This window comes from Ochotona curzoniae, unplaced genomic scaffold (assembly GCF_017591425.1).
Source record: "Ochotona curzoniae isolate NIBS_2020 unplaced genomic scaffold, NIBS_Ocur_1.0 contig_1274, whole genome shotgun sequence".
In the NCBI taxonomy this organism is placed as follows: Eukaryota; Metazoa; Chordata; class Mammalia; order Lagomorpha; family Ochotonidae; genus Ochotona; species Ochotona curzoniae.
The window spans coordinates 19334952-19356976 of NW_024465023.1; the positions used below are offsets into that span (position 1 = coordinate 19334952).

Sequence of the window (22025 nt, forward strand, 5' to 3'; positions counted from 1 at the left end):
CAGATGACATTATAGTATAACATAGCTTTCTTCATTTACAAACCTCAGCAGATATGTACCTTACCTGAGTTCTTTAAAATGTAGTATTCGGATTTGGAATTTTCTGTAAACACACGTTGTGATTGTGTTAGCATGTATATATGTACAGTTTCATATTTGGACATGCTATGTTATTCCTAATTTTGGATCCAAGTTTCATTTGTGTTGGTACATCCATACCCTTTATCTTTCATTGAATTTATTATTTACTGGGCTTTGTTGTTGTTGATAACACAGCTGTAGGAAATGATCAAAGCTCATGCTCATTTTTTCTAAATGGCATTGTCCCATTTTTAAAAATATGGACTCCCTAAAAGGTTGACTAACCAAAGGTTTGTAGGTATGCATTTATATATTTATCTTAAAAAAATCCTGTTTCCTTCTGATTATACATGATTGTACACTATAATCCATTTTCAATACCTTCCTTTCCTTGGAACAAAGTGAGACTGATTTATATATCAAATCTTGTGTTTAAATGTCTTAAAACTACTTTGAACTTATGCCTGGTGGTTGGCTAATCAAACTTTGCTGGCATTGACTATCCAGGATAAGGATGGTTTTGTTGAAAAATCCTAGTTTCATAACCAACTCATTTGCGTGGACTTCTTTTTGGAGTGAGGGCATATTCAAAGAAAACTATAGAATGTTGATTTTATTGATTCATTTTTATCTTGGCAAAAACATTTATTAAAACAGAGAATGCATTTTTCTAATTGTAAAATTCATGTATATTGATTAAAGTTTGGAAAATAATGATATGACAAAATAAAAAAGTATGTCTTAATTATACTAGCACACCTATTTCACTAATATTTTCAAATATATCCCCATAGTCCTTCTGTAAAATTGGTATGCGATGAAGAATAAATTACACATATTATTCCTTTGGTATTGTTTTGTATAGCATTATTTTTTAAAAAGAATTTATACTTTTTTATTCCAAAGGGAGAACCTTCCATTTACTAGTTCACTCCTCAAATGGCTAGAACAGCCAGGGCTGAGCAGGCAAAGTGGGGAGGCAGGAATGCATCAGGATTTTGCATGTGGGTTGCAGGGGCCGCATCCTTGAGCCGGCATCTGCTGATTTCTCAGGTGCAGGCAGTTGCGCTAGATGCTAGTGAACATGTGCTCCACTTGGAATGCCTTTGTAGAAGATTGTGGCTCAACCCCAGAGCATTTATCTTAATATAGCCCAAATGAATATTTTGAATGGCTTTGTAATTTTCCTATATGGCTACAGAGTCAGACATTCTAGAATTCTCTGTTAAGGCACTAAGATTAGTCTGAGCTCCTTTTTTTTTTTTTTGGTTATTAAATATATTTGCATTGTAAATACCATTTAAAGTTTTCATCAGATTTATGTAAATCTTCATGTAAATGTGTAATTTCCTTGGGGTGCATTCCCTGAACAAAAATGATTGCATCGATAAATATGTTTATTTTGAAAGTTTTGATAGACTTTGCTTAAATGTTTTTATGAAGTTGTAACCAACTGATACTGAAAGCAAGCAGGAATTTGGCCAAGTTCATAAAGCCTGTGGAACACTGATCACTACACTTTTCTAATTTTTTGTTAATTTTATGGTTAAAGAGGTATGACTGAAATTCCACTTGTTTATTAAATGTGCGTGTATATTTGCATAGATTTAGACTCTATCTCACTTATTAGAAAGAGGGAGATACAGATGTTTGATAACTGAACAATTTTGATTCCAGTGCTGCCCTTTGTATCGTGTCCTTGTGATAATCCATTTGCAAATATGCTAACCAGTACGCTGTGATTCCTGTTTTCTGATGTTATTCTGACTGCCTTTGAATGTTGCCATGTGTTCCTGTAAACTGCAATTCCTCATTTTAAAATGTGTGGCATTTTGGAGTTAGTACTGTGGTTTAGTAAGCTAATTTTCCACTTATGGAGCCCTTATCACAATATGGGTGCTTGTATAATTCCTAGCTGCTCCACTTGTGATCCAGCTCCATGATTATGACCTGGAAAAAGAGAGGATGGCCCAAGTCCTTGGGACCCTGCACCCATGTGAAATCTCTGGTAGAAGATTCCAAGTTCAGAACTCTGGTCATTACAAGCTACTTGGAGATAGAACCAGTGAATGAAAAGTTCTCTCTATCTCTCCGTCTCTCTCTCGCTCTCGCTCTCTCTCTCTCTCTCTCTCTCTCTCTCTCTCTCTGCAATTCTGACTGTGAAGTAATATAAATAAATCTTAAAAAAAAAAGAAAGAATGTCCTGTTGACCAGAACTGGACCCTTAGAAAGCTGAAAGCCAGGAGCATCCTCTGGGTCTCCTATACAAGTACAGGAGCCTAGGGACTTGATTCATCCTCTGTAGCTTTAGCAGGCAGTAAGCAAGGGGCTTGATCAGAAGTGGAGTGAGTGAGACATGAACCAGCACATCTATAGGTATATTCACTACAACACTGCTCTGGCCCCAATCATGGTGTCATAATTTTTGATAGTTTGGAAAGCAATTGGTTTTCAAACTAAAAACAAATTTACTACTCTGCTGTTGATAATACCTCCATATTCCTTACAGATTTTCTATAAAAGGTTTATTTGTTTTCATTGGAAAGTTACATTGACATAGGAGTAAGAACAAAAGATCTTCTACGCAATGGATCACTGCCCAAATGGTTGCAATGACTGGAGTTGAGCCAATCTGAAGCCAGGAGCCAGGAACTTCTTCCAAGTCTTTCACATGGGTGCAGGATCATAAAGCTTTTGGCCATCCTGTATTGCTTTCCCAGGTCATTTTTTTTTGCAGGGAGGTGTATGGGAAGTGAATCAGTTGGGGGGATAAAAATGGTGCCCAGATGAGATGCTAGCACTGAAAGGTGGAGGATTAACTAGTTGAGCCATACAGTTTCTTAATTTTATCTTGGTTTTTACTATTCTCCTTTCTGTGGCTAAGACATCCAAAACCACTATTCCCAGGGCATATCAAAGTTTTCCTTACATTTGAACTTGTTATGCTATTTCACTACTCCGAATATTAATATTCCTTCTCATTCTGCATTTCTCGCTAATGAAATACTATGAACTTCTTTCAATTTCCTATTCATCAAGAATTGCCTCATCATCCTAAAATATATAATTGCTCCTTTATCCAAACACATTAAAGCACTGGTTGTGTCAATTTGCGGAAAAATGTGACTTCTTTTCACCAAACTAAATATTTTAAACTCTCCTTTCTTTTCTTTTCTTTCTTTCTTTCTTTTTTTTTTTTTAAATTTTTGAAAGACTGGTTTACAGATAGAAGGAGAGTACAGAGAGAAATATCTTCCATCTTTTGGTTCACTCCCCAAGTGGCTGCAAAGCCAGTAGATTCTTCCTGATCTCTGACATGTGTGCAGGGTCCCATGGCTTTAGGCCATCCTCTACTGCTTTCCCAGGCCACAGGCAGGGAGCTGAATTGAAGCAGAGCAACCAGGACACAAAGCAGCGCATATAGGGGATCCCAGTGTGAGCAAGGGGAGGATTTAGCCACTGCACCATCATGTTAGGCCATTGAACTCCCTTTTATTTATTTATGTTCCCATTATCCCAGATAGGGCGCAGAGCCTGTGAAATGTCTGTTAGATTAATCCCTTGAGTAACTCACTTAGATATTTTGATTATAATGGCTCCTTAGTGAGTAGATGTAGTAGTAGTGAGTACATGTTAAAGGAATTCAAAGGATTTTTGAACATTTAATTCTAGTTGTTTATAAAGAAAGAACTAGGGACACCCTCATTCCTGGGTTCCAATCCTGGATCATCTTCCAATCCCACTAATATGCACTTGGAAGCAGCAGGTGATTTTTTCAGGTACTTGTTTTTACCTACTTGCACATAACTTTAGATGCGGATAGAAGCAATATGGGCTGAAAAGTTAAATAGTTTGTTGACACAAGTGAAAACTTATTGTGACTGATTTATGTTGGCTTTTGATTCAATTTTGCATTATAATTTTTTTGCAATTTTTTGGCATTGATTTGGACAGTTGAGGAAATGTTTGTCTAATTTATGCTTATATTTTACTTGAGGCCAAACATATGAATGTACATGCCTGTCTATAAAATAGCAGTGAGTAGATACGGGATTAATCCATTTGGATTAAAAAATTCAAAATGGGCATATAGATATTATACAGCTTATAGAGTGCAGTACTATGTGTTGTTTTGATACACAGGCACATGTTAAAAAACTTTAATCAAGGGAATCATAGTTATTTCCTTCAAAGTTTACCATTCATTTGTGATAAGAATTTTCAAAATCATTTCTTACACCATTCTAACAATACATATAATATGTCATTATCTATGTATATATGTTAATATGTAACATTATTGTCTATATAGAAATCAAAATTTACTTTTAATTTGAATATATGACCTACTAATCATTGCTTCCCCATCAAATAGTTCCCCCAGTTCATTTGATTTTTTAAGGATATGTTTATTCATTTGAAAGGCAGAATCATGCACACATATACACATAGAGAAAGAGAGAGAATCTTTATGAAGGCCTGCATTAGGCAAGACTGAACTAAGCAAAAGGCTTTGAGCCTGGTACTTAGTCTGGGACACATGAGTGGCAGGGACCTAACTCCTTGGGCCACCATCTCCTGTCTTCCAGGGTATGCATAAACTAGAAGCTCGGTCAGAGGAAGAGCAACCAAGACTCAAAGCAGACACACTAATGTGGGATATGGTGTTTCAAACAGTGACTTGACTGCTGTACCAAGTTCCACCCTTTAAAATGGTTCTTTTTATGTTAGTTAAACTACTACTGTTCAGTTTATATCTCATGGCTGCCTTGGCCTCCTGCCGGTTCTTGGTTTTGACTTTGTAGTCTGTCTTTCAAATATTTTTTTTGATTGACAAAAACATGTATTTGTTTATTTATCATAGACAACATGATTTTTGAAATGTGTATACTTTGTGGAATGGCTAAATCAAACTAATTAGCAAATGCAGCACCTACATGGCTAGTTTGATAGTGAAAACACTTGAAATTTCTTTGCTTAGTAATCATTAAAAGCAAATGCTTTGTTAACTAGGTCAAGCAACAGGTGTTCTGGACTTTATTCTTTCTAGCTGGCTAAAATTTTGTGTCCTATCACCAACAGTTCTGCAACCCCATTCTCTCCTCCCAGCCCTTGGTAATCACCATTGTGATAATTATCTCTGTGCAGGACTTTAAAAAATATCTCTAAAGTCTAGGAACTGAAGTGGCACCCTACTTTACCAGATGCAGTATAATGTCTGTGAATATTTTTAAATATACTTGAAGAATGTTACAAATCACTATCTATATGGTATATTGCTGCTTTGTTTTACTTTTGTTAGGGAAATACATGACCCATTTCCCACAGAGAGATTAAGATCTTTACATAAACACCAGCAAAAAAATTTGATTAGGAGGCTTAAGTTTTCTTTCCTGGGACACAAGAATTCAATCTCTTTGTATACTTCTTTGATTACTAATGAGCTATTTTAACTGACATGTTTGTATAAATTTTCATGGAAAAGGAAATGTGATCTTTTATTTTTGTGTCTTGTCTAATGAAAGCCAAACTCTTAGATGAGCTTCCTTGGGAATTTGAGTTAGGAAAATGTGTTATGAAAGATGGAGTTCTTATGTGAACAAGGAAAAGAAATTAACTTTAGTGCTCATCTTAGTGGTCTGCCAAATTGGAAGACCATTGTACTTCTGATGATCATGTTCTAATCAGCCTCCAGAGGACATTCATGGACACTGGAGTGCTCATTAATCCATCTTCTTTGTGTAATATTGATTTGTTCATTACTCTTTCAGACTCAAATATAGAAACCAAACATTGATATGTGGTGTTAATGTGCTTACAGATGTTGCCACAACTTATCCAGATAAGAAGTCCATCTTAATGTACATCACATCACTTTTCCAAGTTCTGCCCCAACAAATCAGCATTGAAGCCATCCAGGAAGTAGAGATGTTGCCAAGGCCATCAAAAGTGACTAGAGAAGAACATTTCCAATTACATCATGAAATGCACTATTCCCAACAGGTAAAGTATTGAAAGGACAACAAATATTAACACCGTTTTCTATTTTATATGTATTTTAGGCATCACAGATACATACCTCTTCATATCATATATATATGTGTGTGTATGTGTGTGTGTGTATACACAAATTAGTGCATGGGCATACAGAGAGAAAAAAGAACACTAAACCTGGTAAATTTAATGTGGTAAGGACTATAGTTTTCTTTTCAAAGTACATGGTTAAAATATCCTACTGGCAATGTACCCCATATTCTTGGAGTGTAGAACACAGAATATATTGCATTTCTATCCTATAAAATAAAGTGAAAGAAAGTTATATAAATGTTGATTTTGATACTGCCACCAAAAAAGCCAAGTGCAAAAAGCCAGAGAAAGAACAAAGACTCATACAGTATTTAATTATATTTTTACAATTTTGGGTGTCTGTTGATGTACTAACAAATTTTGATTAATTAAAATAACATTTTTGAATTGATGCAAGTGTTTTAGAATAATTCAAATATATATAAACGGAGAATGTTTCTGATAAAATTATATTTGGTATCAGTATTTAGAATTCAGTGGGATTCTTCATTTGCATAGTCTTGTTCTTTCAAGCATTTTGGGTTTTTCTTGCACTTTCTCAGACATGAGCAGTAATAATAATAATAATAATAATAATAATAAAAAGCCTTTAGCAAAATTTCTGCCCAGGGTGTGGAAAGCTCTGCTAGGCCTAATTTTCACACTCTATTGAGCTAGTTCTATATTTAGCTCAAGAAAACTTGAGTCCTTTCCATGGTATTGATCTGATGAATTCTGGTTTTGTTTACCTTGAATTCAGAGAAAACTGCTTTAGGCTCCCTGTTTTGGGCAGACTGAAGAGGACAGTTCCTTGTAAGGGCTAGAGTTGTGTCAGCATGGCTAAAGCCCAAGGTCATATCCTCCAGTTTAACCTGCCTGACAAGACCTTGAGCACCACAATTCTTGGAGTGTTCATTTGTCTGATATCATTCATATGTATTTTGGATTAAATGTTTCATTTCCTCATTTCCATTAATGCTCTCTTGTGTGTTGGAAAGTAGTCCTGTCGGGTTACTTACCATGTCTCCTTCCACCCTCTGTCCTTCCCCACACACCCCAAACCCTTCTCTGCAGATCACAGTCAGTCTAGCACAGGGCTATGAGCGAACTTCTTCTCCCAAGCCTCGATTCAAGAGCTATGCCTACACACAGGCTGCTTATGTCAGCACCTCTGACCCCACCCGGAGCCCATTTCCTTCTCAGGTCTGTCAACATTTACTCTCTTCTTCAAATCAGAAAACTCCTTTCAAGAGAACCTAACATTGCTTTTACTTGTTTGAGTTCTTCAGTGCCTTTTCTCTCTGGCATTAAGAGCCGTTTTATTTTTCACAGTTTTATTGCATGGTCTGACATGACAGTGTTTTACTGTTTGAACTTCTCTACATTTAATACATGTTGATTTTTATGGATGGGATCCATGTAATAGGGATTTGTACTTTCAATATGAAAAGTCCTTTTACAAAGGCGGCAGATAGTTATAATAATACATAGCCCATAAATATGTGTAATTTGAAAGTATGGACAAATATATGGAAATTACTAACTGCACTACTTGGAGAGACTTATTTATATCTAATATACAAAGAAGAGATTTACAGTAATTGATTCCTTTTACTGTATTTCCATTCTACAAAATATGTCTTATTAGACCCCTTAATTTTAATAATTTAAATTTGCATATCATTTGGTCTGTTGTGTTGGTAAGAAAAGCCTATACCAAAATCATAATATATGTAGTATTGAATATTTTGTATGTAATGAATTTTCTCAGTATACTTTTCTACCCTTGTAATATTGTAGGAAACCTAAAAATATAAGAAATTATTTAGGACATGGAAACAGAATGTCCTAGAATTGCTAATTTGTAAGGATTTCTTGTTTAAGAGAAAGCTTTATTTAGCTCAGTGTAGCAATTTGAAAGTTCTGTAGCTTTTCTGAAATCGATCCTATGTGAATAGTAGCTTAGAAATTGTATGCCTGATTCTGTTAGTAAACTTAGTGTGAATTTTGGGGACTCATTTTTTTTTCAATCAGTGGTATGCATTTAATTAATAATTTTTGTGGCATTTAATTGATATATGAGGCTAAAAATTCTTTGGCAGAATTCCCCCAAGGAAACATTCATTTGGGGGCATAGATATATTCTCTGTCTTTGATTAGTTTTCTTGCAACTTTGGATAGGGGACACTTGGTGAGCAAGTTTGTGTGACTCAGATTCTTCTTTTATTATGAAAAATTTCACAAAGGTTTATCTATCTATCTATCTATCATCTATCTATTACGAAGAGTGAAACCTCTCATCTGCTGGTTCACTCTCCAAATGCCTACATTAGCCAAGAGTTGGAAAGTCTATCCAAGTCTCCCATGTAGTGACAGGTACCCAATTCTGTGAGTCATCACTACCTCCCTCCAGGTGTGCTTTAGCAGGAAGCTCGCGTCAGGTGCTGGTGCTGGGACTAACACAGACATTCTAGTGTGAGTTATGTAGCACATAAAATAAAATTTCAACCGCTAGACCAAATGTTGACCTCTAGTTTAGGTTTCTTGTTCAAGTTTCTAAATAATGTCTTCACTGTTATTAAATGCTGATGAATGTGTTACACATGTGCAAACACATGAAATAATGTATTGCTTGTAATATTTCCTAGGAATGATAAGTGTTATTTTTATTCATGTTGGGTGTGTAACTTTATCCAGTCTTTGCTCTCTATCCCAATTTTCTTGCTTCTCCTGGAATGACTCTCCCTCAACTGTTTCCTGACTCTCCAGATTCTTTTTATTGGCATCACTTATGTCTAAGGCTTAAGCAATAGACGTCATATCCAAAAATACAGTAGCATAAGCCAAGAAAAAGATGTAAGGATTTTTTTCCCTCCTCATTATCAGTTTTCTTGAACTGCTGTTTTTTAGAAGGTTTTTCCACTGCCTGTTATCTATTGTTATCTATTGCACTTTAGATCTGAGAAGCTAGGAACATTTTCACCTCATTACTGCCTCATTAAGGCTTTGCTCAGGTATGACTCCTTAATAACGTAATTTCAAATGGACTTCAATTTTTGTAGACTCTGTACATTTTACTTGTGTCTAAATATTACCGAATGCGTAGTATGTTGTGAAACATTCAGTAAATTCACTTATCTTTTTATTTAGCCTAAGTCACTGAAATAAAACACAATGTTTACTTTTTGAAAAATATGAAGTATAAATCACTCTCGTTTTTCCAGGTACAACAGTAAGGAGCCGGAGTTGAGGTGGAACAGCCAGAGTTGGACCAGCACTTTGATATTGGATGCTGGTATCACAAACAGTGACTTCTCACAAACATTATACCACAAAGCCATTCCTATCAGCATTCGTTTATTAAATAAATGAGTAGTCTTAGCCAGTGAACCCAATGGCTTTTATTCAATCCTCATGGTTTTATACCTTTCCTGAGACACTTTTTCTCAGTGTCTCTAAATCTAGTAAGTTCTTCTCTGAATATTTGGTATTATCTGGCTCTTTTTTTCTCTCCCCACAGCTGTCAACATTAGATCCCATGGGAAATACAGTGTCTTGATTCTCTTATCTCTTTCCCCAGTGCCTTGTCTGCATGATTTAATCTCCTAGCTTCAGTCTTATGTAAATGACTATTGCATCTATAGGTGTGTCTTCTTCACTTCCAGTATCTCTTCAATGACAGTCACATTCCCGACTCATTTTCAACTCCTTGGTATTTATTTATATCTTAATGTGCACTGTTGTTTCAAACCAGCTATGTTTCCAAGTGAATTTTGTTGCTTGGCTCACCAACCTGTTTCTTGTCCTTTTTGTTATGTAAATGAGAACATGACTCCCAGTAAGCCAGTCACTGAGGCTTACATGTGAGTCATAATCTTTCTTCTCTATACTGATTTGATATTCAATAATGAGACATATTCAGCCAGTCCCTTTTTTTTTTTGCAACATTTCTCCATTGAAATATGTCCCTTCAAATTTCATAGATGCCACCCTGGGTCAGGCCTTCAATACATGTCTTCCAGACTACAGAAACAGCTTTTCAACTGATAATATCATACTTGGTTTAATTCTCTTTGAACCTGATGCACGTTCTTATTCATAACCCTGATGATAGCATTCACCAACTTTCCTCACTCTCCAAAATTTCATCAAAAACTTTGGAATTCATTAATGATTTATATTTGTAAGCTTATTGTATCCTTGTTTATTTCATATTTCTTTAACCAAAGTCAGTCAATTGCTCTGTTTTTGTGTCAAAAAGTGTCTCATGTCAGCTTTTATGCTTCCCTCATCCTACCATATCCTTTTGCCTCTTTTCAAACTGGGCAATTTAATCCATATCAAACCCTTGTACATAAGTGGCAGAGTCCAGATTCCAGTTGAGATTTATCTCATTCTAAGCCCATGCTATCCATGCTAGGATAATTGCATTTTCTCTTCTATGAGAGTTTTTATATGTGTGCGTACTCACATCTATAGTATATACATTCATTCAATTACTTTGCACTTATTTACCTATCATCTACTAAATGACAGTTACTATTATAGGATTAAATCATTCATTGGCCAGCAATTATATAACATAGTGTTTGACATTATAGAGGGTATTTGTTTATGGCTTAGTCATAAAATTACAAAAAAAAAAAAAGAAGCCTAGATGAACAGTATAAATAATTAAGATAACATGCCAAAAAGTATGTATATAATATGTGTTAAGTAAAGACTGTTTTAAGAAAACACGCTTTAAGTAAGGGTAGGAAAATATCTCTCTGAACAGGTAACACACGTTGCAAAAGTCCTCAATTGTAAGGATACTTGAAGGTTTGAATGATGGGCCCAGTGAACAGACCCTTTAAGAAAGAATCAGATAACACAGACCTCTAAATAATGGTGGGGACTTGGGCATTTATTGACTGGTAAGGTGGGAAGCTATTGGAAGACGTGACATGAATTTACACCTTCATATAGTTGTTTTGTGGAGCGTGACTGAAGGGAGCATGGTAGTGACTATTAGCATTAATGCAATTGTGACATACGCTAATGGCTTGCATCTGGATTACTTCAGTGAGCATGATCCATAGCAACTGAATTATACAAATGATTTTAAGAACATCATAACTACATAATTTGCTCATGTAATGTGGAACATGGGTTTGCTATATTATTTAGGGTTATTTATTTAAGTACAGTGCAGAAAGCAAAAGCAGCAAAACTAAAACTTCTACAAGGCATTAAGCATGAAGTCATAGATAAACTTGTACCTCGGGAGATATTTGTGAATATCTGTGTTAAATTTGTCTAATGAGTAGGAAAATAGCTTGTGAGACATAGGCAGAAGTCATAATATGTGATAAACATGCCTGTGAGACTTGAATATAAATACCAACAAGGAGATCTAAGATCAGAGTTAAAGATAAGTTATTTCGAAGCCATCAACTCATATACAAACATTGTAATTCCTTGGCTTATTAATATCACCCAGAAAAATAAGCAGACACAGATGTATGAAAGAACTATTGATTGATGTATGATAAGGTATCAGCAAGGATGCTGATAAAGGGAGCATGGAAAAGGAGCGGAAAGGCAGGGGAGTACAGTACCCTGGAGTTCAGGAGAGCAGGATGTCTAATTATATTAAGTATTGCTCATTAGTTCAAATAGAATGGGCATTAAAAATTAACCAGCAAATTTAGCCCAACATCAATAGGGTAGAATCCCTAGGAAATCCTGATGCATAACATTATTAAGGTGCAATTACTAATAGCTCAATTATTTAATCTTAGCACCTTTTTAATTATCAGTAAGGTATATACTCTGGCTTATATTCTCTTTTTAGGTTTTGTTTTTTTCTGTATTTTATTGTTATTGTTTTCCATGATACAATTTTATATATATAGGGATTCTCCCTTCCTCTCTGTTTCCTCCCTCCTCATCTACCCCCGCAAACCATTTTCCTCTCTATTAATAAAATAGTACAGTCTTTCAGCAACAGTCACAAGTCAAACATTTTGCTTTTTAAGTGTATCATGCTGTTGTAGGTATAGACAATTTGGGAAATTTAATATTCTATTGTAAAGGTCAGATGTGTGTATTTCTATAAGTTTGGAGGGGTTGTTGATTGATTTAAAAAGAATAAAAGTGAGATGCTATGTGTATTAAAACATTTAAAAGCAATTTCACTGAATGATTGGTGTCCACATGGAAAAGGTCTAATTTTCTTGGACTAATTCATCCTGTTTACTTATAAGAGGCCTATGTATTCATTTCCTCTTCTCATAATTGATAACTATAAACTTTGTGGCTTCAAACAATATAAAGTTACCTTATGTTTTAGTTGAGAAGTTCGACATGCATCTCTCTGGGCTAAAATCAAGGTGTCAACAGGGCTGCTTCCCTCCAGAGCCTCCGTGGGGAGACTATGTTACTGGGCCTTATGAGCTTCCAAAGGCTGCTGGCATTCCTTCGCTAACGTTCCCCCTTGTAAGCTAATATGGACATCTATAGTCTTCCCTCAACTGGCATATCTCTTAGACCTAGTGTTCTGTGTCCCTTTGGTACTTTTGAGATCTTTTTTTTTTCTAGAGATTTATTTATTTTTATTGGAAAGTCAGATATACAGAGAGAAAGAGAGGCAGAGATGAAAGTCTTGCGTCTGCTTGTTTACTGCCCAAGTAGCTACAATGGCTGGAGCTGGGCTGATTGGAAGCCAGAAGCCAGGTGCTTCCTCTGGGTCTCCCATGTGGGTGCAGGTTCCTTTTCGGCTGTTCTCCACTGCTTTCCCAAGCCCTAGGCAGGGAGCTGGAAGGGAAATGGAGCACTTGGGACATGAACTAGCACCCTTATGGGAACCTGGTGCATGTAAGTTGAGGACTTCAGCCACTAGGTTATAGCTCCAGGCTTGAAATCTTTTAAGATTACATTGTGATCACCTGGATAATGGAGGAAATATTATTTGTTTTATAGTCAGCTGATAATCAAGTTTAGTTCCATCAATAACTTAATTAATACTATGGCATAAGATATATTCACAGATTCCATAGTTTAGCAAAGTGGAAACTTTAGGAAGAACATGGTTTTCTGTCCAGGACAGTTGAATAATGTGGCATGCAAATTTGTGGAAGGCATCCATCATCTGCAAACTCACATGAAATTTGACATCACTTGGCTTTTTTCCAGATGTTCCCAACTATCAGGTTGTTTTTTTTCTCCTTTGTTGACCGCACATGAACCTTTGTCTTCTTCCAGAGGCATTTCAGATGTTCTCTTACACTAGAAACGATGTAGAGGACAAAAACATGCACACGCCTGTGTTTCTACCCCGAAGATGGTATTTATTTTTGTGTCCCTTGCACACAGTGTCCACATTCACCTAACAAATACTTTGAACCCCAACTCATTTGCTCTGCTGTGTACTAGTTAACGGTGTAGACGAATTGGACTTCAGAAAGTTACCTGTATTTGCTTATGCTGGTATAATTCCATCAGAACAAAAGAGATTGCAACACAAGCAAATCTTTAAGGGTAAGGGCATCTAGATTATAGTGATTTGATCAGTAGACATGTGTTCATTTGCCAGATGATGACCCTGTACCTTGTAAGTATATACAATTAGTATGTTTTGAATTTTTTTTTAATGGTACAAAAAGAAGACTCGTTTACCTTGCTATTTTATCAGCCAAAAAATAGGTGACTTATTTAACTCATATTCTCACTTTTAAAATCTTCCAAATATAGCATGCCAAAATAATTGGTACACTCATTAAAGTAATATTTTCTGGGATATTTAAATGGAAAAATGAATATATGTAGTCAACTAATAATTGCTGTAACTGAAATGGAAACCATTGGCATGACTTCTGATACACTTTTGATGTTTCAGTATTTGAAATTCCTAGCCACAGGAATTGTTTCTCATCATCAGTGCTTCCTTTCTCCCTTCATTTTTAACCTATATAAATATGAAAAATTATTTGGAAAGAAAAAAAATCCATCTTTCCTTAGCTTTGAGTGATACTAGCTGTCAACTTTCTGGGAATATACCTACTACCAATAGGACAGGCAGATCATCATCATTTGTGAATGTGTGGAAAAAGATGCAATTGAACATGAAAAATAGAGATCTGAACATAAAATATGTAGATACATTACAGAGAAGAATATCCATATCACAACATATCCATAGAGTGTTGTGAAATTAATCATACAATTTGACAGTAAAATTGGTTTTTGTGATAACAGAAGAGGGAAAAAAAACCAAAAAAATGCTATGCTTATGAATCTCTTCAAAATAATTAAAGTTGAAGAAAAAACAGATTTGAAATAATTGCTAGGTGGCATGTACTCATAGATTATAGGGTTATACTGAATTACATCAGGTAAAACAAGACAGGAGCTAGGGTTGGATATCCAGAAAATCCGCCCTTTGTGGTAGGAGCGTCATGTACCAGAATGCTGGTTCAAGTTCCAGCTGCTCTACATGACATCCAGTCACCTGTTAATGTTCCTGGGAATGCAAAGGAGGACCCAAATGCTTGAGCCCCTGCCACCCATGTGGGACACCAAGATGAAATTCCTGGCTCCTGGCTTCAACTTGGCTCAACCCTTAACAGTGGTGGCGATTTGGGGAATGAAGTAGAAGATGGAAAATCTCTGTTTCTCTTTCTCTGTCCCCCCCCTCTCTTTTTTTATGGCTATGTCTCCCCCTCCCTCTCTATCACTGTACGTTTTACAAATCAACTTTAAAAACCATAGAGTAATGTGGTATTTACAAACAAGAAAAAAATGAAAACCTATCATAAAACATATGTCCGTGCCTGACATATCTCTACTATTATATTTTCAGTTGCATTTTAGTGCACTTTATTACATCATGCCCCCATACGAAAACCGTTAAAAACAGAACTAACTGCCATGCCTGGCTGAAATCAATCATGGGTTAGACATCCTTGAGGCAAATGGCCAAATGTAACATGAGGGTCATTAATCAGGTTAGTTTCACTGGGGAATTAGGAAGGAAGAAGACAATGCATGCTGTGCTGGCAGCCAGGAGTTTTTGTTAAAATTCCCAAGCGCTTGATAGATTTTATGTATCAGGCTCGAAATTTCACTCTTCCCTGAAAAGTAGTGATAAACATGCATGTCCTTGATAATCCACAAATAAACAGTGATGTGTTTCTGAGGGCCTACGTTAAAAGCACGTTTATGGAGAGAAGCATCCGTTTTTAAGAAAGAAGATGAATTGATTACATAGGAAGGACCATAAATGTCGTCATCAGAGAAATTTAGGTTCATACTACAGCTCTTCCATTTCTTAGTTATATGACCCTGAGTTTCTTATCCTTTTGTTCTCAATGTCCTCTTGTGTATTAATGCGATTACATTTAACTCTTAGAACCCTGGTGATAATTAATAGATGAATTATGTGGAAAACATTCTATTGTGCAGGTACAATGTAGGTTCTCCAAATATGCAATGGCAACCAATATCATAATTTTTAATTAATAAGAAGTTATAGGACATATTTTGGCCTGATCTAAGGACCTTAGATTTTTATTAGTATTTCTAACCCAATTTATAAACAAATTTTAAATCAGAACCTGGGTAAAGTGTAGCAACTTCTTAACATAATGGTTGATGGAGACTAAAGGAAAAGTCTATTTTTTTTTTTAGTTCTAAAGTTGCTTAGAAACCTCCTTAGAACCATTCAAAATGTATATATACTATATATATACGTATATATTATATGTGTATATATATATTACTTATAAAACAAGAAAAATCTCTTCTGTATCACTTTGTTCAGTGTTCTTCTGTGGAAAGAAGTAAGGGAACAGTCAGCTCTTCTCTATGATTCTTGCAGTAGTCCCTCCCAATACAGCTTGTCTCTCAAACTAAATGAAGACTGTATAAAAGAATTGACAAACAGAGGGCATAGAGCCTGCCAGTGGGGAGCACTCCTTAGATTAAAAGCATCTTTGATCTGCTTCCAGGAAGCCTTTATACCTTCTGATGTGACTGAATAAGTGACCTAGAAACAAAATTGTCATGTTTGAGCTTATCTCTGTAGTCTGGATCCTTGGAGGGTCTGAGTAGAATTTTGAAACTGAATGGAACTTTAAAATGAATACACAAGTGTGTAATAGTACTACTTTCAATATTCTTACCTTTCAGATTTTATGTTATATTTTATTGTGGTTAAAAACACTTCCTAAGCAATCTACCCTATTAACACATTTTTGGTATATGGTATTATTAAATATAGATATAGTATTATATGACAGATTTCAAAAAAATTAATGATCTTATATAACTAAAACTATTTGCACATTAATTAAAAACTCACCATTTCTTCTCTCTCTCTCTCTCTTTCTCTCTCCCTCTCTCTCCAAACTCTGGAAATCTCTATTCCACTCTGATTTTGCCAATTTGATTATTTTGAATAACTCCTCTAAATAGAGTCATAGAATATTAATTTTTCTATGGCTGTCTTATTTCGTTTAGCAGAATGTTCTCAGATTTCATTTGTGTTGTTGAAATGCTTTAGTACGTGTTGATAATTGACAGAATTTCCTTCCTTTTGTGTTTTAGTAATATTCTCTTGTATTCATACACTTCCTTTTTCATTTATCAATGGAAACTTGTATTTATTCATCTTGCATTTTGTGAATAGTGTTGGCAAACTCATAAATTTGAGAGTGACAGTAATTCCTTGGAATCCCAATTTCAATTCTTTTGTCTAAACAATGGAGATGACATTTCTGCATGATTTGCTAATTTTAAATTTTTAAGGAGCTTTGTACTCTTTCCCTTGTCAACAGCTTGTTTTTCATTCCATCAGTACTTTATAATGATGCTACTGTCTCACTCACCAACCATCTCTTATTATGGTAACCATCTAACAATTGTAAAGTGATGTTTCATTCTGCCCTTGAATTGCATTTTCTTGATGATAAGTGACATTGAAGTATTTTGTATGCCTGTTGAGTATATGACATCTTCGGTAGAGTTGTCTAAGACTTTGGCCCACTTTATTTTTTTTTAATTCATGAATTTTCATTTTATATTTTATATTAAAGGTAGACAGATTTTCTATTCACTGATTCATTTCCTAAATGCCCTAACACCCATAGTCAGGTGTTGCCAAGAGTTTACCCTATTGTTTTATTTGACTTTTAAAAAAATTTGCTCTGAATTTGTAAGGGTTATCATATTTTGTGGAAATTTTACTACTTATGGTTGGCATTGCTTTCCTCCCAATCTTTAGTTTTTCTTTTCTTTCTTTCCTTCTTCTTCTTTTTTTTTTCTGTTGATTATTTCCTTTACTGAGCAGAAGCTTTTGGGTTTGGGGTCATCCAAGTTGTCTGTTTTGTATTTGCTGACTGTGCTTTTTGCTGTCATGCCCTTGGAGCCTTTGTAAAGATGGGTGTCATGATTTTCCTTATATTTTCTTCCAGAAATTTTATAGCTCTAAACCTTAGTTTTAACTGTTTAGTCCATTTTGAATTGATTTGTTTTCTGGTTTATGATAAGGGTCCAAACCAAAACCTTTGTGGATATCTAGCTTCCCCAGTATGATTTGCTGAAGAGACTGTCTTTCCTTCTTCATATACTCTGAGTATCTACATGGAACATCAGTTGGCTATATATGTTTGAACTCATGTCTGGGCTCTCTAAGCTGTTTCATTGGTCTATTTGTCTTGATGCAAGTTTCTTTGGGTTTTGTTATTATAACTGAAATTTACAATTAAATCCAAAAATGTCATCTTCTCAAGACTGATTTGCTTATTTGAGATCTTTTATGGTTTCATGTGAAATGTAGTATTTTTGTTCTGTTTTGTTTTGTTTTAAAAGGTGACTGGGATTTTAACAAGAATTGCATTTAATGTTTATATTACTTTGAGTAGTATGGATATTTTAACTACCTTAACTCTTCTGATCCATGAATGTTGGACATATTTCTATGTTTGTATACCTTTTCCTTTCCAATTATTTTGTTTTCAGGGTATAAACATTGCCATCCTGACTTAAGTTGATAAACAGGGTCTTCATTCTTTTTGAATCCATTGTAATGGATTTTTTAGGCCATTCATTTCTTATGTTATAGAAACTCAATTGATTTTAATGTTGATTTTGTATTTTGAAAACTATTTGTCCTAACAGTTACTTTTTTTTCTTCTGTAGTGGAATTTTGGGTTTTCTACCTCTAGACTGGGATTATTTTACTTCTTATATTCATTTTTTAATTTCTTTCATTTCTTCTTGTCTAATTGCTTGTGTTAGCACAACTAGTATGTTATTGAACATATTGAACATGGATGGTAAGAATGAATGTCTGTTTTTTCTTGATCTTAAAGGAAAAGCTATGATTTTGCCACTGTTGAGTATGAGATTAACTGCAATCTTATATTTATTATGTTGTTTCCAGTTTCATTTTTCTTAGTGTATTTTCTTATTTTCATTTCTATTTAGCCTTTGGTTCACTGATTTTTCAAAAGTATGGTATTTATACATGCTTTTGACTTTTCCAATTTTCCTTCTACTGCAAAATTCTAATTTCATTTTCGAAAATGATATATTTTATGCAGTTTAAATAAAAACTTAGTTGTAGCCTAACATATGGAGAGTACCCATATTGGTATAAGAGTATGTATTCTAAGGCTTTTAGGTGGAATTTTGTTCAGTTCTCTTATGTGTAATTTGTTGAATTCCTTCTAGTTTTTCTCTTATTGAAAGTGTAATATTGAAGACTCCTACTATGATTATGTTGATGTGCATTCTCCCATCAATTCTAACAATATTTAAGAAAATTGGAAACTCATCTGATTAAGTTACATAATGTGACTTGTTTTAGAATATTTCAATGTTAAGCACACATTATTCTTCCATTCTAAGAATCTAAAGTTAGTGGGTTAGATGTTATTAATTTACTGTATCAGTACATATTGAGCATAGAATTCCCCTAGAGAGTAGAAAATCTTTCAGTGATCAAAATGAAAATGTGGTCTACTTTCACACCATTTAATGTATAGATGGAGAAAAGAGCTAAAAAATATTTTAAGTGCAAATCTAAAATGATTATAAATTGTTAGAAATACTGAAGTCAATATGCAAGAGCTGAATTTTTTTTTAAGATTTATTTTTATTTTTATTGGAAAGGCGGATATACAGAGAGGAGGAGAGACAGAGAGGAAGAGCTTCCGTCCCATGATTCACTCCCCAAGTGAGCGCAACGGCCGATGCTATGCCAATCCGAAGCCAGGAGCCTCTTCCGGGTCTCCCGCACGGGTGCAGGGTCCCAAAGCTTTGGGCCGTCCTCGACTGCTTTCCTGGGCCACAGGCGGGGAGCTGGAAGGGAAGCTGGGCTGCTGGGATTAGAATCAGCGCCCGTATGGGATCCCGGGCGTGCAAGGCGAGGACCTTAACCACTTGCGCCACTGCGCCAGGCCCAAGAGCTGAATTTTTTTTAATGCTTGATTTGTTTGACAAGCGGGGAGAAAGAAAAGGAGCAGGAGCTGGAGTGAGAGTATGTGTGTCCGTGTAGTGTGCGTGTGTGTGTATGTGTGTGTGTGTGTGTGAGAGAGAGAGAGAGAGAGAGAGTGTTAGATCTTTTGTTTTCTGGCTCACTTCCTAGGTGGGCTTCAGCCTAGAGCTACAAATTGCATCTGTGTCTGTTACAAGAATGACAAGGGTATAGGCACATCAGTCATGTGCTGCTGCTTTCCCAGGTGTGTCAGCAGGTAGTTGATTTGATAGTGGAGCAGCTGGGACACGCTTTGAAATATAATGCCATTATCACAGGCAGTGATGTAACCAGCTGTGCTGTAATGAGCTGGAAAGATTGTTGAAGATTTATTTGAAAGACAGTTACAAATACAGAGAGAATGTGAGAGAGCAAGAGAGATCTTTCATCCACTGGTTCACTTCTCAAGTGGCTGCAACAGCAAGAGCTGGTAAAGCCACAATCTGTTCCCAAATGGGTTCTGGTTTGAATCGTGGCTGCTCTACTTCTGATCCAGCTACTTGAAAATGAACCTACAAATCTAGCAGAAGATGGAGCAAATGCTTGGGGCCCTGCTCTGCCAAGGGAGACCAGGAATTAGTTCCTGGAAACTGACTTTGGCCAGGCCCAGCACCAGCCTTTGCAACCATTTTAGGAGGGAGACAACAGATGAAAGACCTCTATCTCTACTTTTCTTACCATAACTCTGCATTTCAACTAAAAATAAATAAAAATTTCACAAAAATGTTTTAAAATAAAGATATTGACTTATTGGCCATAAGTTGCCATTAAACAAGACTGAGAGTAAATTCACTTTGAATACTTAAAATAATAGCATCGTTACATACTTATGTATGTTTAAAGATGCTAAATAATTAGTATCAATTAATGGAAGCACTTAGCAGTATACCTTCATAAGTTGAGTTGTTTAAGAAAATCTTCATTACATATTGAGATTTTAATAGGACAATATGGGCAAAAGAAATAATTACTTATAGGTGTGCCTATAGTTAGGAATAACATTAATGTCTCTTATTTTATCTACATTTAATATATTTGATTTGCAAGACTGTTTTATAAAATTTATCTCCATGTTAAAACTCAGGAAATCATGGCTAATATTTGCATGGTATTGAAGCTATATGTAAGGATGTAGGTGTTTTTTGTCATTCATGTTGCAAGCACATTTTCCAGTCTGTCCTCTGATTTCTTCTGTTCCTGCTTATTTTGATGTAAGCATCTTAATGGCAGCAAACTCTTCAACAGGAGATCAAGAAGTGTTCTAGAGTTGACAGGCAGCTATGCTTTTTCTAGAGTTGGAAAAAGGAGGATGTTAGGAAGCTGATAGTTTGTATGGTAGCTAAAATAATCTGCGCACATTATGTTGGAGAAACCTTCACTTAAGCACTCAGGAGGTGCCTATTTAAGATGAAAGAAAGTTTATAATCCTGCAAGTCAGCATTTCCTTTGAGTTGAATTGAATTAAAATTGCAATATAAACTTCACAGTGCACTAAGTTGAACAAAATGTAGACTGAAGATTCATTTATACATTTGACAAATATACTTAGAGTTTCTGGATGACTCAATGCACAATTGGAATAACCATGCTGGAGAATAATTTTCTCCATCTGTTTCATAAAACAGAAACAGAATTACCACTGTGAGTGGTCCAAAAATGGATTTGATCTATTCAAAAAAGGATATCTTAAAGTCCTCAGTTTAGCTAATGTCTATTACATTTTGTAGGGTTCATATGATTTGAGTCAGTTACTAAATGGAACTCAGCTAATTTATGTTACAGTGTGTGAACAGCTCTTGAGGTTATTTGAAATCATTAATAGATTGCATCTACTCACATGGAATTGATGAATTTTTCTTTAGCTTGTTTTTGGTCTCTGGCAAGAATATCAATAGCAAATATTTATTTTAATGCTTCTTAAAATAAATCAAACATTTGAAGAAGTAAAATGTGTGCTAAAATTCTGGTTTCTTTTCTTTTTGCATTATGTATTCATTACTTTTTCGTGTACCTGTATGATGATTAGCTAGCCTTTACAATATAATCCTGTCTAACTGGTGTATTACAACCATGCTCATCTTGTTTTCTAGTTACTATCATTGTGTATCAAATCACTTTAGGAGCTTACTTACAACAATTTTTTCATTCTTCATTCTGAAGTTAACCTGGTCTATAGGCTTCACATATACTTGTAATAAGATATGGTCAAAGTCTGTGCTCAACATGAAACCTTATTCACTCATATGCATGATGGCATGTGCAGGAAGTTCAGCCATGGCTGTGCAGTAGAATATCTATACAATGTCTTCCCATGTTACCTACAGTTCATCATCAAGTGCAGGCTGAATTCCAATAGTAA

At 35.2% G+C, this 22025-nt stretch overlaps 1 protein-coding gene across 1 annotated transcript in view; it reads left to right on the forward strand.

Annotated features, from left to right (window-relative positions):
• Positions 1 to 22025, forward strand: part of DMD (dystrophin) — a 1921612-nt gene that overhangs the window by 559669 nt on the left and 1339918 nt on the right. The window contains exons 8-9 of the mRNA XM_041000021.1: positions 5903 to 6084; positions 7222 to 7350. Of these exons, the coding sequence (XP_040855955.1) occupies positions 5903 to 6084; positions 7222 to 7350 (311 nt within the window). The remainder of the gene's footprint in view (positions 1 to 5902; positions 6085 to 7221; positions 7351 to 22025) is intronic.